The following is a 17,705-nucleotide window of genomic DNA, read 5'->3' on the forward strand; positions in this document are numbered from 1 at the left end:
CTTAGCATATACAAGATGATCAATAAATGCTTGTTGATTGAGCAATTGTTTTATTGAGTAAAAGGGGGCTAAGACAGGGCACATGTGATGAAAGGGAATTGGGTTAGGAGGGGCGGGTGGGAGCCTGTCTTTGTGTGTACAAAGGTGCACAGAAAATTCCAGGTTTTGTGAATACAATCAGAATACAGGACAACACCCCTCACTAAAGATTTGAAGTTCTTCATCTTGCCCAGGATTTGTTCTTTTTCAGAAAAGTAAAAATTTACTTGAAAATCACTTAATTGGGGTTGGCTATTTAAATGGTTATGTGCTTATTCCTCTCTTTCTCCAACCCACTAACATGAGGAAGCTCAGCCTGACCTGATCATCTCCATTTGGCATATAGGAAAATAAAGACCCACCCAAGTAAAGGTTTTCCTGGGGCTACATAGCTGGACTTAGAGCCCTAGTCTCTTGACTCTGAAAATAGGACTCTGCTGATCCAACAGTTTTCACAGCCAGTAAGAACAGCCTTCCAGAAGTTCCCATGCAGTCTAAAGAAATCTACTTAGGACCTGCAAAGTAACAATGAGACATGCAGGCTCCCCTGCTTACCCATGAAGGTGATCTGGGGGAGTGGGAATTCATCAGGCTTTATTTCTGCCTGCTCCTACCATGCTATCTGTCTGACCAGGGGGGTGCAAGGTTGTCATCTAAGAGCCAACAACTCAGTTCTAAGTCCTCTAACTCTGGGGGAGTTTGGAATATCAATGATTTGACTTCATAAGGAGATAGCAAAACCTAGTAATAAGTTTATTAATACAATACTAACAAGAATGGGGCCTGTGAGTTCAGCTCAACCAGCCCTTGAACTTTGGGGGCATCAGCATATAGGAGCTGGTTATTACAAACAGCAGCCTTGCACTTCTGAAGTGGACCTTCTTTGGTGCACAGGATTGAAGACAGTATCCAAGTCCATTTAGAGGGAAGGGCTGGGGAGGAGGAGGACCTACTCACTGCATAGTAAGAAGTCATCTCTTGTCTGGTGCCAGAATTCCCAGTGCTTGACCCAGAACAAATGGGGGCTGAAAGGAGGGTTAGCTTTGACGACTAGACCTTGATGAATCCTGAGTATGGTTCTGATTACCCACCATCTGGCAGCCAAGGCATTTTCATCCTCTAAATATCTCAGTGAAGTAGGTTTTTTCACAGGAAAGGACCAAGGTCTCTAAGGTTACAGAGTGTCAAAATCTGGATATAAGCTTAGCAACCACTCCCATGGTAAAGTGGATCTGTGTTTCTAATCCAAGAAGGTTATGTGAGGGCACTGCTCTTCAAATTTGAGGACTCCCACTCTGTTTGCCACAGACTAGAACAGCTCATGAAGGAAGTGAGCCAAATGAACTGCCCTTTGTTTGAGGCTGAAGCTGTCCTGCTGCCTCCTACAGCCTCTCTCTCTCTCTCTCTCTCTCTCTCTCTCTCTCTCTCTCATCAGGGGCGTGAGCTAACATCACCAACTCTACAGCTTTCTTAATTAAGAAAGTTTCAATGGAAGGAATTAAAAGTTCATCTTCGGCTAGAAAAATCACAGCACACCTGATAAGAAGCCATGGGTGCCCTTGATTGGTTGAGCAATGAAAGCCTTGCTCTGAATGGCTTCCTAGAAATTTCCTGAGTCCTGGTCCAAACTGAACAGTTTCCAGCTCCTTCATTGCCTTTCCATCATAAAGTAATTTAGATTAACCATAGACTGAGGGCATACATAGTAAAGGCCATTGTGTTAATGCCCCCACCTCATGGCTCTGACCCTTGTACAAAGGGAGATGTTTTTGGCCTCTTTCTTTCCTCTGATACTAGCATGACTCATATTTTCCCCTCCTGGGGCCCTAGTGACCCATTATTATGTGATCATTAATGGAGGTGGGGAGACCGAAACTGCCTTCTTAGCGGAAAGGCAAGCCCCGTTCTAAGCCCTTTATCCAATCAAATAGTCGCTCAACTGTCCAGCCTCTGGGCCAGCCAGTCAGCCAGGCCCCACTGCCTGAACTCATAGTCAGCGTAAGATGTGCCAAGTAAGGGCTCTGAGGGCAACAGGAGCAAACATTGTGAAGTCTGTGCCTGGAGGAAGTTGACAGCCGAGGCGGGGGGGGGGGGGGGGGGGGGAGTCATGTACACTGAACTATAGCACAAAGCAGAACAGATTGCCCCTCAAGGGATGGTGGGGTACCTAAGATTACTGGTGTCAGCGGCAAATATTTATGTAAATCCCTTTAAATCCCAATCCATTTGAAATCAGGACCCAGCACTACTGGAGCTTGGGAAGGTTGGAGAAGGATTGATTGAAAACGCAACCCTATCCAGCTGAAAGTTCTCCGGGAGCTTGGGAAATAGAATAAAGAGAGGGCTTGGCTGCACAGGTAAGCCCTTATCTCTTCAGAGTTGTTCCCACCAGACCCTCTTTGGGGCTCCAAGAGATGGAGTGACCCTGGGGTTCAGCCTGCCCTCACTTATCTCCTTCCTTTCAGTAGTTCTTTGGAAATTGCTGGGGCAGCAGAAACAGAGCCAATAAGGTATCCCAGGACCTCTTGGTTCTGGGTTAGAGTACAGTGTGTGGGGGAGTGAGTATTATAGGTGTTATAGGAAGGTAAACGAGGCCTTGCAGGGTCAACTGCTCCCTCTCTCTGGGTGAACTGAGGATCTCTTCATGCATATACTAGCTTCTTGCTCTGGCCACAGAGGCCAGACTGTGAAGTGTGTATCTTCCCCCTCAGCTGGCTGAAGCCTGGCCCTCATCCAGCCTGGTCTCCCTAACCAAGCGGCTCCCTGGCTTTGATGAGAAATACTGTTATCTCAAGAAGGAATTAAACTTCAAACAGGAAGTCCAGCAGGTTATCTCTCTCTCTTCTGCCCTAAGTGGTAGCTCACTGAATGTTGCGGTGTGATCACTGATAAAAGATTAGCAGGTGGCTATCAGGTACAGTGATACAGAGACTATAATCTGACCACACCTTCTCCCACCCACAGTTGACCACACTTCTGGGAACCGCTCACATTTTTCTCTTCCAAGAGTCAAGGCGCTAGATGACAGGCAGGCAACACTGTACAAGGGCACATCCTCCAGCCCCTTTAGGAGAGAGGTGCTGCTTTCTTGTCATCCCTGAAGTTGTTTCTTCAGAATGACCCTCTCAACACTTCACAAGTCACCCAGGAGGGCTTTGAAGAATTCTGCAAACACTCATGATCTCGTAGAGAGATAACACTGAGAACATTTGTATACTTTAAAAAAAGATCGTAGGTGGCGAGGTGTGACATTAAATGGCAAGCACACCACCTATATACACTCATTACTCTGAGATATTTGAAAGAGTTCGGAGAGAGTGGCTGGAGACAAAGGGCAGGAGCAAGGAGAAGATGCTCCTTCTAACTTCTTTGCCTGAGTTTGCTTGTGGAATTACCCAGTGGGAAGACAGAGAATGGAGTAGCAGCTCCCACAAAGGACTATCTGATGAGACTGTGAACACCGCAGTGCCCCGTGATTTAAAGGCACTGAAGAGCTTACTTTAAAAATAAAGTACATTTTCTGGGAAGAGAAACATTCAGCCACAGGTCAGCTACTGACTAGAGAAACTACACTAGTTTCTTGGTTTAGCCTTGAAAGGAGCCAGAAGAGTCTGGTTCAAAACAAAACAAAACTACAACAGTAATTGGGAAACACTGGGGAGCAGGAGACTTTTTTTTTGGGGGGGGGATAATTCATGCATCCTTCAAATAGATGATTCAGCAGTTTCAGAGATGAGGACAGCAGAGAAGTAAGAAAAAGGCAGACAGGGTAAGCAAGGGGGTGCTGGCATCCTGCTGGCACTGCAGGACATCGCGTGTGGTGAATTTTATCCTTCTTTGTGTAATAATAAACCAGTATGTTCACAGGTGTCACCTTTTCACTCCCGAGACATGCCCAACTCAGCACAGTCTGGGAAGGGGGATTCAGAGAAGCCAGAGAGAACACTCCAGGCAGGGGCCAACAAGTCCAAGACCTCCCGGAGTGTAGGAATAGGATCCCAATGACTGTTTTGATATCAGGAAAGCTGCCAAGGAACAGCCTGAGTGAAAAACCCAGTCAAGAGGAAATGAATTTCCAGGTTGTTAGGAGAGATATTCATTACACAAGTGAACGATTTCCGATCATGAGGGCAGTTAAACATTGTGTGTGAGTGGGGACCACTCCTATCAGTGTGGGCTGCCTTTTAGCCTTTTCTTATTGAAAGGAGAAAGACTAGACTGGTTATATGGAGCAACTGCCAAATGGCTAGGTTTCTGGAGTCAGGCACACCTAGATATAGATTTTTTCCTTAGCATTTTGGGAAAGCCATGTCAATTCTTTACACTTAGTTTCCTTGTCTATAAAGCAGGGATAATTCCACATTTTAGTACAGTCTTGGTTAATTCATAGCTAAACATACTGGTGACCTAAAAGGTTGTATCTGGATCAGTGCTGCATTGGGAGATACACACACACACACACACACACACACACACACACACACACACACACACACACACACACGTCTCTTGTCTGGCTTCAACTATCTCCTTATGCAGCTGAGGAGAGGATAGCCTTGAACTTCTGATCCTTCTGCCTCTACCTACAAGTGTTTGTGTCAAAGAATGGCAGGTGCTACCATTCCTGTTTTATACGGTGTTAGGAATCAGTGAAGACATTTGCTGCATGCCAGGCAAGCACTTGACCAACTGGGTTACATCTCAATCCCCAAAGTGCGTTGTTTGCTCTTAAAAATGTATTATTTCAATTTGTTCTCCCCTGCCCTTCCCCCACCTGCCATTTGGGTTCTGGGAAATGAAAAGTTACTAGGCTTTGTGGCAAGTGCCTTTACCCACTAAGCCACCCAAATGCATTTTCTACCATGGATCTGAATTTAATTTAGACAGGTAGTTGTCTTTCCCAGGTCAAAACTTTTCAAGATTCTTTCCTGAAGTTGAGACTGCCTGAAAGAGCTTGGGTAAGTTTCTCTTTGTAGGGTCCTAGCAACAGCGGAATAAGCTGAAAGAATCTGGGGTGGAAGAAAAGGAATCACTCACCAGGTCTCACTGCTAGAGAAGACCAGTCCAGGGCACTGCAGACTAGGGGCTGGCTTCCCAAACTCAAGGACTGTTAGAAGATTTCAACAGCAACTTTTCTAATTCAGAGCCTCCCAAAGTTCTTTGTCCTTCAGGTTGGATATTCACTTTAACCCTGTGCCTAACCCGTGTCTTCCTATACTTCTGCTACCATAATTTATACTAGTCCCAATAACTGCAAAATGTTCTCCTCATAGTGCACCTCCAATGCTTTAGGATTTCAGGGCCCAACTGGATGAGTAGACTTGGGGAGCTGGGTACTTTTTCTCATTCTTCCCATTAAGTTATCTTCTATGTCTTTCAGAACACAACAGGCAGATGTGTGGAATGTGTTTGACATGCAGAAAGCAACCAAAACATTTGTACTACATCATCGAAAAGTAGGTTGGGGGTTTATGGCAATTCACACCAAAATGCTGAGCAACAAAATTTTTGTCTTCAGATTTTTATTTTTCATTACAAACTGGATGGGGGTTATAGTTCACTAGTATCATGTATATTTAGCATGCACAAACCCCTACCTCGATATTCAGGACCAATAAATAAAATAAATTGCTATTCGTGTCTCACTTACGAACTAAGTTTTGTATGCCCAAGACTTTCAGGTCAGTTCGTACAATTATTTAGTTTATTATCCAAAAATGTGCCTTGACTTTTGAGACATGTTCTCACTGTGCAGCCAACACTGGCCTTGACTATGAATATTTGTGCCTCAGCCTCCTGAATGCTGAGCTTACAAACAACCTCACTCTGACTTTGTAAAAGACCTACTTGATTTCCATTTATGTACATGTATCACATGTACATGCAGGTGTCTGTGGAGCCAGAAGAGGGTTCAGATCCCCTGGAGCTAAAGTTGTAGGCAGTTGTGAGAACCCCTGTATGGGTGCTGGCAATTGAACCTCTGCAAGAGCAGCAAGCTTTTTTACTCACTGAGCCCATCTCTCCAGCCCACACTGACTTTTGAGGCAGAGCACATTGTTCCTGATAAAAATCATGAGGTAGGGTGGTCCTCATGAATTATGCCTGTTTTCTTGGAAATTGTACTTGCCTTAGCCTGACCTCACATAGAGAAGACTGTTACGTTTCACTCCCAATGTAGTGCTACAGAAAGGGGTTTTAATTCACAGTACAGGATTCTAAAGCATGTTTTATCTTGAGATTGCCCTTGGGAACTAAGAATACAGCCTCTTCTTCTAAATTGTTAGGCCAGACAATGAGCAAGCATCAGCCGTGGGCAAACAAACCTTCCCAAACTCTGGCGCTGCAAGGTCACTGGTCTGGTCATCATCCAGGTATCCATTTGTTCATACAACAAGCATGTACTGACATAACACACACCTGGAAAGTGGTTTCCCTGAAACTTGCTCTGTTCTTAGCTTGTAAATGGCTCTTCTTTTTATAGCTGAAATGAACCACCCTCACCCTTGAAAAGACTGAAGAGGAGTTCTTAGAATTTTTTCTGTTTAGTTCTTACTCTCAAGAACTGGTCTGTATAGCAATCTCCTGGTTAAATTTTGTCGCTCTCAGTATTTATGTAGATTGTTTGTGTGAAGAACACCCATCTCCCTTTTCTTTTTCATTCTAAGTACTTCCATTGAAGAGTTGCTAAGGAGCAACAGCAGGCTCCTCACAGCAACCCCACTCTTATAGCCCACAGCAGCTACTGTGTTGACCTTTCATTTTCAGAGGTTAGTGTCCAGGACGGTCATCTACCTCACTCATACTGATATATTTACCCTCTTCAATGAATGGGACATTGTTTTAGATCACTGAGATGGAGATATGAACAGAACACAATTCCATCATTAAACCATTCATTAACAGCCATTTACTGCTTATTTACTATATCCCAGGTACTATGATAAGCAGCAGGATACAGTGGTTAGCAAACCAAGTATGGTCTTATAGAACTTACTGAAACAGGTATATATGAACAATGTGTGTTATATTCACCATTGGTTATCACTCAGCATATAGTAGGTGCCCAATGAATATTTTTTTAATGAGTGAAAATGACTAAGTATACAAGTTTGCTAGGAACTGGGAACAAAACAAGGAAACTTGGGAAGATAATATGGTAGAAATAGAGAAAAGATGGAAGGCATGTCTAGGAAGAAGATAGACTCAAGAAGAGTGAATCATGCCAAGACTGGAAACACAGCACTCCAGTTGGACAGACTAGGTAAAGAACATCTCAGGACAAGGCACAGTCTGAGGGCTCTGAGCTTAAGTGAGAGCTGGATATGTTTCAGCCAGAAGCCAAGTACGCAGGGAAAGGGCCGTATGTGAAGTGGTAAATGATGAAAGATCACTGAGACAAATGTAAGAGGTAGGCAGGGGTCTTGCAAGACACTGGAACAGGGGTCAGTTTTACTCTAAATGAAATGAGAAGTGAGGTATTGCCTTTAAGCAGAGAGTCACATGATTTGATTTTTATTTCACTTTCTAATAGTACTCCATTTCTAGTGACAAGTGTGAATGCAAGAGAGGATCCAAGGTCTCTAGTTAGCTGTTGTGATCCAAGGGAAGGAGTGATGGGACTTTAGACTGAGGTTGTGGGAAAAGCTAGTGGAGTCAAGGTTATGCTTTGGAAATAGAACAAGAGACATGTTGCCAGACTGGATGTAGGGAATGAGAACAGGAATTAAGGATGACTTCCAGGTTTCTAGCTTAAGCAACTGAGTGGGAGGAGGTGCCATTTTCTAACATGAAGAAAATGGTTGGGGAGGAAAAGTCCTGGTGTATGTCGCTGTTTATTTTTAGCATGGTTTACTTGAACTGTCTGTGAGATATGTAAGTGTAAATGTCAAGTAGGCAGTTGAATATCAATCTGGAGCTTTCTAATAGGGAAAGCAGGATCAGAAAGTTTATGATACAAGTCTTAGAAATGACACAAGGCTTAAACATTCAAAGAAAAATTTCATGCTTTCCTGGGTTGGAGGAATTTTCAGAAATCAGTTGGCATTTTAACCAAAGGCAAGATGATTAAGAGAACATTCCAGGAGTGGAATAGCAAAGGCAGAGGACAAAAACCTTAAGGTGCATTCAGAAATTGAAAAGGAGTTCAATGTACGTAGAACAAAGCTTTGTGTTTGGCTTGCTGGTAGATGAGTGTATAGAGGAGAGTACCCCAGATAACACAGGGCTTGAGAACCATGCTAAAGTATTTGAATAATACTTTGTGGGCAAGAGTGAGCAATAATGTCTTTGAGCAGAGACATGACCTGATAAAGTTGTTAAGAGCTATTTAGTGATATTAAGAAGTGTGTATTGAGGAATGAGAATAGGAGACAAGGGAGGCCAATTAAGAATTGATTTCAGCTGTCAAGGAATGAGATAGTAAGCGTCTACCTGCTTACTTCCTGTGGCGAGTTAAAGGGAACCATTTGTAAGGAGATTTATGTTAACCTCAGAAGAAAGCCAGGAAGAGGCACCTCTTTTCTTTACTGTTAGTACCTGTTTTCATACTAGAATGGCTTCTGGTAAGGATGGGCAACACTCCAGTCTTTCCACAGTGGTATTTGACATGAGTTCGAGACTCACAGGAATATTTATCTCTGATGGGTCAGCTTTCATAGTGTTTTGTCTGTAACTAGAGAGTTCTTTTATTGCAGGAAGGTTAAAGAATGTATCCGAGGGCAGAGTATCAGTGTAGCCTCTGAGGTTAGTTGACAGCTTGCCATGTTCCCAGTAGACCAAGTGAGCTAGGGCAGTACAAATGACGAAAGGCTGCTGAAACAAAGTATGGGCAGGCGGGCGGTCTTGGGGGACATCTGTAAAAGGATGGAATTTTAACCTAGGTGTCTGTATGCGGTGGCAGGGTAAATAGGTAACAAAGCAATAGCTCTGTTACTGGAGTGGATAGACTAACACATTTGAGTGTTGCTGGAAGAAGCAGTGTGGGTTCAAACTACGGGCTGCCAGGACATAAACCAGGGAGTTTGTGCAGACAGGAAGCTCTGGTAAAGATGAGTTAAGATTTCAAGCTTTCTTCCCCTTTAGAGCTCAATTATCTGCCTCCCCTACTCATCCACCAAATAGCTATCCAGACTAAACTTTCCATTCACTGAAATTCCTCCTCTCCTGGGCTCCCCATTCACATTATGCTCGTCTGTGCAAAAGTCCCACCGCTCCCAGTCCCCATTTGACAAACAAGTATCACTGAGAAAATTACTGCATGTGTTATCCTTCCCTTGTTAATAACTCCATTTAAACAACCAGGGCCTTGGATAGACTGATGCAAATGTCGACCATGGAAGTTAGTTAATCATGCAGCATGCTAAAGATGGGGTGAGGTAGAGTGGTAGGACCAGAGCTATGTTTAAGTACCACTCTCATGGTGAAGCCTGGCTATGGCCTCCTCATATTCTCCACAGACTCACAGGAATATCTATTTATGATGGGCTTCCCTTCAAAGGAGGTAAAGTATTCTTGGGACAGTCTTCTGAAGTAAATTTACTGAGGAAAACAGAATCACTATCCAAAGTGTTTTGTCTGTAGTAGAGAATCCTTTTACTGCTGGTGGATTCCACCTTCCTTTTATTATTCCTCTCCTCTCCTCCCTAGTTTTCAATGCTGAGACACACATATACACACGTATACATAGGCATATATATATATATATATATATATATATTCACTGTACAGCGAGCGACCTTTCAGGAGTATCTTTAACTCTTTGGAGACTCTATACTACATAAATATAATAAAGCAATGGATTCATAAAACATCTTCTTTGCATGAGTATAAGATGTGCTATTCCTGTACTCTAAGATCTCTCATTCTATATAGCCTAGAAAGTACGTAGGTATATCACAAGGGATCGCAACTAAATCTTTCTATTCTAAAATATTTCCCCGATACCTAAAATTTAATAATATGATGATACACACAACATTTTGATCCTTATATATTTATTTTCACATATCTGTTATTAAAATAACAATGCCACGGAGAATTGGTGAGTTGGTTGGTGGGTTCCTTTTACACTAACCTATTACTCTTACCAAACACATTTTTCACATTCTGGATTTTTTTTTTGCACATTTGTTTATGCTGTCTCCCCAGAGGTAATGTTAAACTCAACATAAATTATAAGTGTAAAATGACTTTATACCTTCATAAACGTCTCATTTGACACCCAAATTCAAGCCTACTTGTTAGCTTTCAAAACAATTTATTTTCCAATGTAAGAAGAATAACAAGAATGTTATAGAAAATTTGAAAAGGGCAAGAAGATAGGAAGAAGAAAAACTACCAACCATAATGCTACCAGTTCAGCAACAAGCATGATTAAGCGTGTTGTCATGCTCACTCTTTGACGCTTTGTTTAGCTCCCACTTTCGGTGCACTGCCTTCCTTTAAACTGCTTTCCTTCATCTTCTCTGTCATCTTTACACCACACACGCACACACACTATCCCCTGCTTTGGACAGTTAGTTAACTTGCTGTGACTTGAGCTTCCAACTAGATTGTTTCAACCTTGGCAGGACTGAAAGCCTGATTTATCCCACCAGGTACATTGGACCCAACATTTGCTGACCGATTTCTCCTAAATGAACAGGAACCGTTATCAGAACATGAAACAGACCAAGTTTCTAGATCATGAAAACTAGACCTTTCGGGTCACCTAACTTGGTGACTATTGCTTTTCTTTTCCTGGACTCTTAAAAGGCTACTTAATGGGCCTCTTTCTCCACACCCACACTGAATGCGAAGGACACTGATTAAGAACCAGGACTTATTTCAAGATTCTTGATATAAGGCATACAGGTGAAAAAGAAAGAAAGGCTGGGGGAGGGAAAGACCGGAGGAGAGAGACAAGGGAGGACATACAGCACACAGGCAGAACGGAACAGAAAGCTAGGAGAGGATATATAGTCTGGTGCTCAATCCAGTATGTGATTTGCCTCCAGCACTGTGTACAGGATCCCATCCACTTGTTCTGAGTCATACCCGATCTCACGAAGCTCCAAGTGAGGGAGGACAGAAGTAAGGAGATAGCTGACGTGGATACGTAGCCGCGTAAGCTTTGCCAAAGCCCTGTATGATGGAGTGAGGGGGCAGGAGAAGAGATGACATGAAGTCATTAGCCAACAGAATAAAATGAAGTCCCTTCAAAATGGGCTTACATTTCTTAATAATTATGTCTCCATTAGGTAGGAAGAAGACAGAAAGCACCATGCCATCAAACACAGGGGGATTGGCTGCGGCTTTCTAAGAAATAATTACTCAATCTGTGGTGGTCAATGAGTTAAGACTTTCTCCCTTGTCTATGACCAGTAGCTGGCAGGGGGTAGGGGGGACGGTCTTAGCAGAAAATTCCCATTAGTACTCACAAGCTGATAACTAAACTCTAGTAATTAACCTTTCTAGGTCATCTCCCTCCGGGCTCCGGTAGGAGACCTGGGCCTTCTGCAGTACTTCCAGGTGTGTCTCTGTCTCTTTCAGTTTCTCTTTTAGCTCTTGCTTCTCTTCTTTGGTTCTTTCTAGTTCGGCTTTCAGAACCTGGAATTCAGCTTGGCGATAACCCATGTGCTTCTTGCTCCAGTATAGGCCTTCTGTCTCCTGGGTGCTATAGGTCACCAATTCATGTTGAACTTTCTTAAATTCAGAATGCCAATGATTCTTCTCCTGTTCCAGCTCCTCTACCTGCAGTCCAAGAAAGAGAAAGTCAGTGACCCATGCACCAAAAGCTAGAGTATCCCAAACCGTTCCTACAAAATCTACCCTGTGGTTCCATTATTTATAATGCTTTATTATACTTATGCAAATCTCTTGTCAAATCTAAAATACAGAGGGAAAGCCCATTAGGGTCCACACAATCTAGGACATAAGTTTAAACCACAGACTGGTTTAATGACATATTTTGTTTAAAAGCTTCAGAGTATGAAAGAAATTACCAATATATCAACACCCCAGTCCAGTGGTTCTCAACCTGTGGGTTGCAAGCCATCAGGATTTCAAATGACCCTTTCACGGGGGTCGTCTAAGACCATTAGAAAACACGGTCTTTACATTATGATTCATAACAATAGCAAATTTGCAGTTATGAAGTAACAACAAAATAATTGTATGGTTGGACGTCAGCACAACATGAGGAACTGTATTAAAGGGTTGCAACATTAGGAAGACTGAGAACCACTGCCCTAGTCCCTTAGTTACAACGACCTTGTCTTATCCCCAGTGGTAATTCATTGTCCAAACCTTTTGCTGGAACAAATTCCTTTCAGCCAAAACACGTTCCAGTTTTTCCGTAGTTCTCTTCAATTCCTCCAGCTCTTTCTGGTTCTTGATCTTCGGCATGTTGCGCCCTCCACTTTCCTGGCAGCCTTTCCCTTTCCCTGCAGCTGCTGCAGCAGGGGCCACAGAAGAATAAGGATTCGGGTTCCTGGATCCTGCTGCCTTTCTTCTCCCTACAAACTCCTCCCTGTTAAAAGGGATTAGCTGGATGGGAGCTCCTGAATCTGTAAGTCCCTTTGCAACACCAACTACAGCTACAAAAGGCCCTTTATTCACTTCTTTGTTTATGTTCTCGCTACTTCTGTTAGATTCTTCGGCTACCAATCTGGGCATCTGATCTTCTAGCTCTTCAGGAAGCAGGGACTCCTGGTCTTGGTCCTGGGCCCCAAGTGCGGGGGCTTCCCGGTTCTGCTCTATATTCTTGTTTGCTTCTGGGTATTCTGGTAGGAGATATGGTGGTGTACTTCTCTCAGAACTGGATTGATCTTGGCTGTTGTCTCCTTCTGGGTAGGCCGCAGCTGCTTCTGCCTTCCTGTAAGGACTGGACATGGAGTAATCTATAGGAGATGGTGTCATCTCGTTCTGGAGCCTCCTTCGTTTCTCCACAGGCTCCTCACCTAGGATCAATTTGTACTTACTGCAAAAAGAAGAAATCAAATTGTAAGCTGTCATGGGACAGGTTAAGAATAATCTTATTCTACAAAGTCCCTCCCCAAGGCACATATTCTTTCAGGTTAGGACTATTACTGCCATGGCTGTGATATGGCTTCTTCCCTGAGAGTGTGCTGAAGGCTGTCCCGAGCAAGGGATGTTAAAGGGAATAACTTTTAAGAGGAAGCCCCCTTGTGGAAGGTTAAATCACTGGAGGGTGTTTTCCTCAGAAGGGATTAAAGCAGCACTCAATGGGACCCTGAGTTAGTTCTCAGGAAAGTCAGAGACTATAAAAGACGTAATGGCTTTCTCTCACACACAACCCTAACATTGTGATCCCACCCACCACAAGGCTTTCATCAGAGCAAAGATGATAGCAGGGCCATGCTGTGCCCTTGAATCTCTAGACCTGTGAGCTGAACAAACATGTTTTCTTGTAAAGTTACCCAGTCTAACGGATTTTGTTAAATTAACAAAGTAGTCCAACAACTCAGCTCCCCCACCCCAAGCCTCAGCCCTTCACTTGTGCAACTGATTAAATTGGCAACTGGCAGTAAGGGAGAAATAAACTTGATAGGTGTTAAGGGTCAGCATAAGAATAAAACATGAGGAGGCTGACCTTGGTAAAACATTTTAAAAATGAATTTTAAACCAGCCTAACTATGAAGCTTCCTAAAAGCAAATAAAGGAAGACACAAAAACTGCCCCCCCCCACACACACACGAATCTCTTAACACAGAATGGAATAAAAGGTCATAAAAAAGCCTAGCAGTGTATGCAGAGAGTAAAGCCAGCTCGTTAATTTTAAAGTATCACAAACCCTCTGGTATCAAAGACTTAACACATTTTTATATTGCAATAGAACTCCATACAATTCCTTGCCAGCCAAGTGGATTATGGCTATTGCCGATTATTCACTTGTAAAAGTTAATTAAAACACAAGGCCCTAGTTAGAAACAAAGAAAGTAAACCTGTCAGTTCAAGTCATTTCCCCATTATGACCAACAACTTCACTTGGTCAGGCACAAACTTTGTTCTTTAGAGAACCCCAGGATCATGGTCTCAAATCACCTCCTTTTCTGGCTGCTACTAGCACTAATGGGTGACAAACCTATCAAAATAGCTGTGCCAGAGAAACCCATAATGATCTTTGATAGGCAGAAGGGCTGGAATGCCATTTTCATTCTTTCAATTGCCCTCTCCTCTCTCCAGGTGACTAGGAGATGCCGAGGTAAAAATCAGCTGTTGAACTTTTAGTGAGAAACAATCAGGCATGTAATTAGACCCCTCAGAGGACCTCAAGGCCGCCCCTATCTCTGTGGTTTTGGAGAACAGCTGTGAGACATCTCAATCGTAACTTCTCATAATGCTTGATGAGTTTTTCAGAACCCAAACTGGCCTGCCATCACAACAGCTCTTGTGTTATCCTTTAGCAGTTTGTATAAAATACTACACAGAAAGGAAAGCTGGACATATTGGAGCATGCCTGTAATCTCGTACTTGGGAAGCCGAGGCAGGAAGACTGATAGAACTTTAAAGCCAGCCTGGGCTACAGGCCTGTCAGGGAGGGCTACAGACTGGAGCTGTCTAAAACAAACAAACAAACAAACAAACAAACAAACAAACAAACAAAGACAACACACGTTTTAGGAAAGGTAAATTAAGTTGTATTATGTGCCTGATCTTCATTTGCCCAACTCTAAGGGCTCTGTTCGTAACTATTTCCACTTTTGACTATGATCCTTCCTTTGAGCAATTGCAGACATGTTGGCCCCAACCGCTGGGAGGACACACCTCCCACGTTCTCCTAAGTCCTAACCCCAATGCTGACTTTAGAACTGCTTAGCACACCTTTCTTCATGGAGGCCCCAATGGTATCGCTAATTTGGTGTGTCAAAACCTGACCGTTTCCTTCAAACATGTTTCTTCTCTCCTGCTTCTTACTGGTGTCAACATCATCAAACTGTTGGCAATTTTTACGGTTTTATACAGTGACTTACACTACCAACATACTGGCTGAGGCTATGGTTACCCATCTGAATTGTTGCAATGGCTTCCTGTGACCTGTTTTCCCTCCAGCTCATCCACTAAGTTAATCTCCTAAAGCCCAGCTTCAGCTTATGCAACTCCTTTTTAAAAATTTTTATGTGTTGCTCCCTATAACATAAAAATTTAAATGTGTTAAGTGGACAATCAAGCCTTCTCATGCCAAAACACAAGGAATCTCTTTGCTAGGCAGTGTGTGAAGCCTTATCTAATTTTCTCAACTGGAGGGCAGATGGTAATATTATCTTAACTGCTTTTAAGGGCCTATCAGGAAGAGGTTATAATTGGCTGCCTGCAGTTGCTAAGTGGAGCTGGGGTATATAATTTGGCCCTAACTTTGTCTTCCATTACTTCCTTCATAAACACTAAACAAACTGAATGGCTGGGTGATTTCTTATTGTGACCCATTTGACCACAACAACCTTCTCTTTTCTGACATTGTACACTTAAATCCTGCTGGAGAGCTACTTCGTATGTTTGTAGCATTGTGTGTGTGTGTGTGTGTGTGTGTGTGTGTGTGTGTGTGCACATGTGTATGTGGAGGCCAGCAGTTAACATCAGGGATAGTTCCGTAAGAGTTACCTACCTTGCTTTTTTGAGACAGGGTCTCTCACTGGGGCCTTGGGCAAGGTTAGCTAAAGAAAGGGTCCCCAGGGATTCTTCTGTCTGTTTCCCCAATGATGGGATTACAAGCATGCATTACTGAATCTGGCTTGTTATGTGGGTGCTATGGATGGAACTTGGGTCTCTGTGCTTGGGTATGTGTGCACACCCTACTTGAGTACAAAATTGGAACAACTATGGGTTTCTTTTGTTTGTTCTATATTTCTCCAGAAACTCTGGTTCTTTTCTCTAGGAATTTGTAGGCTTTATATGCTAGGAATTCAACGACATTGTTTTCTTCTCCCTTTTGTCACATTATTTGTTGTTACTTTACATTTCACATTAGCTTCTAAGTAATTTACATTTTCTGACAATACCTTCCTTCTGCTACTTCCAAACGCTTCCTGAAGCACTTTTCTCTATTTGACTGTGAGTTGAGCATTTCACAAACAACACGCCGAAGACTATATTGAAACAAAAATATTTTAGTTTTTCAACATTCATTCTCATGCTTTTGACTCTGTTTAAGACACCATGATAGGCAAAAATACTGATCAAAACCTTGGCTCCTGTACAGCATGTATGTACTTATTGGTGATGACCTCCTTAAAATGCTGTGCATTTACCCAGTTAGAGTACACATGTCCATCAACAGCAGTTCTCTGCATCAGACTTTGGAGCAGCTGGGATAACAAGCCTGGCTTTTCATAACTGGTCTCTTTTATTTAGCATGTTTCCAACATTTATCTAAATTGTATCAGCATATTACTGTCTCTCTAGGGTTGAAATGGTTGAGTATCACCCCAATAATTTACATATAAAAAGCTAATCGCCCTTGTGAGATACAAAATATGGAAACTTAATTCAAGTATGTTTAGATGTAGGTTCTTTGGGAGGTGATTAGGGTTAGATAATGCCATTAGGGAAAACCTCCAATGATGGCTGATGAGAGTCATCAAAAGGAGAAAGAGAAACAGAAAATCAGGGAGAGAGAAGAGGAGGACAGTAGAGAGGGAAAGAGACCGACAATGCGGACACAGATATCTGCTCCCTGTCTCTTGTCATGTGATGCCTTACACCACCACAGCACTCTGCCAGCAGGCAGGCCTTCCTTCTCCAGAGCTCCTGATGTGCTTCTTATATTTAAAGCTTCCAGAACTAAATTGAATACATGTGATTTTTCATAGAGTTACACAGTCTAGGGCATTTCATTAGAGTAACAAAAAGTTGATTATTACAAGTTCTTTATATGGCTGAGCAATATTCCATTGTATGACTTTTATTTTTTCTTTGAGATTATCATAAAATGTACTTTGATTATATTCCCTCCCCAATTCCTCCCGTATCTACTCTATCCATCCTCTCCTCCTTAGATACCCAATGTTGAGTCTTCTTTTTGTGTTTTGCCCCCACCAAGTCAGGTTTGTGTTACTAGACTAGTCTTAGGAGTGAGTGGGCCTACCCTGGAGTGTGGCTGACCTACCAGGGATCATATAAATAAAGAAAACAGGACCATGTCATTAGATACAAAAAAGACCATTGACAAAAACCAACAACACTTCATGACACAATTCCCAGAGAATTTAGGGATTCAAAGTCCATATCTCAACATATCAAGGATTCAACCACAAATTTCCTACATCTGATAAATATATTCAGCAAAGTAGCAAGAAACAAAATTAACACTCCTCCCTCTCTCTCCCTCCCCCCCTCTCTCTCACACACACACACACAGACAGAGAGAGAGACAGAGACAGAGAAACAGAGAGCAACCTTTCTATATATAAACAACATATTCAGAAGGAAATCAGGGAAACAATCCCATTCACAATAGCCTCAGAAAATTAAAATACCTTGGAGTAAGTCTAAGGAAGTGAAAGACATATAATGATAATACAAACTGTCCAACAGTGAAGAGAAATTGAAGAGGGTGTTACATATCTTGTAGTATCTACTCAGCGGATGGGACCTTCAGCTTCTTTCGCCTGTCTACTGTAAACAATGCTGCTAGGAACACATGTATAGTTTCTGTGTGAATACACATT

At 42.6% G+C, this 17,705-nt stretch overlaps 1 protein-coding gene across 2 annotated transcripts in view; it reads right to left on the reverse strand.

The window, feature by feature from the left end:
* Nucleotides 1–9,730: 9,730 nt before the first annotated feature.
* The window catches only part of Morc4 (MORC family CW-type zinc finger 4), a 54,666-nt gene continuing 46,691 nt past the window's right edge, over nt 9,731–17,705 (reverse strand). The window contains exons 15-18 of one of the 2 annotated variants that reach the window (XM_036175346.1): nt 16,038–16,124; nt 12,325–12,997; nt 11,486–11,769; nt 9,731–11,160 (exon numbers count right to left, since the gene is read on the reverse strand). In XM_036175346.1, coding sequence (XP_036031239.1) covers nt 11,007–11,160; nt 11,486–11,769; nt 12,325–12,997; nt 16,038–16,124 — 1,198 coding nt within the window. In that variant the 3' untranslated portion in view covers nt 9,731–11,006. The remainder of the gene's footprint in view (nt 11,161–11,485; nt 11,770–12,324; nt 12,998–16,037; nt 16,125–17,705) is intronic. The other variant, XM_036175347.1, reaches the window with a different exon arrangement.

This window comes from Onychomys torridus, chromosome X (genome assembly GCF_903995425.1).
Source record: "Onychomys torridus chromosome X, mOncTor1.1, whole genome shotgun sequence".
Taxonomy (NCBI): domain Eukaryota; kingdom Metazoa; phylum Chordata; class Mammalia; order Rodentia; family Cricetidae; genus Onychomys; species Onychomys torridus.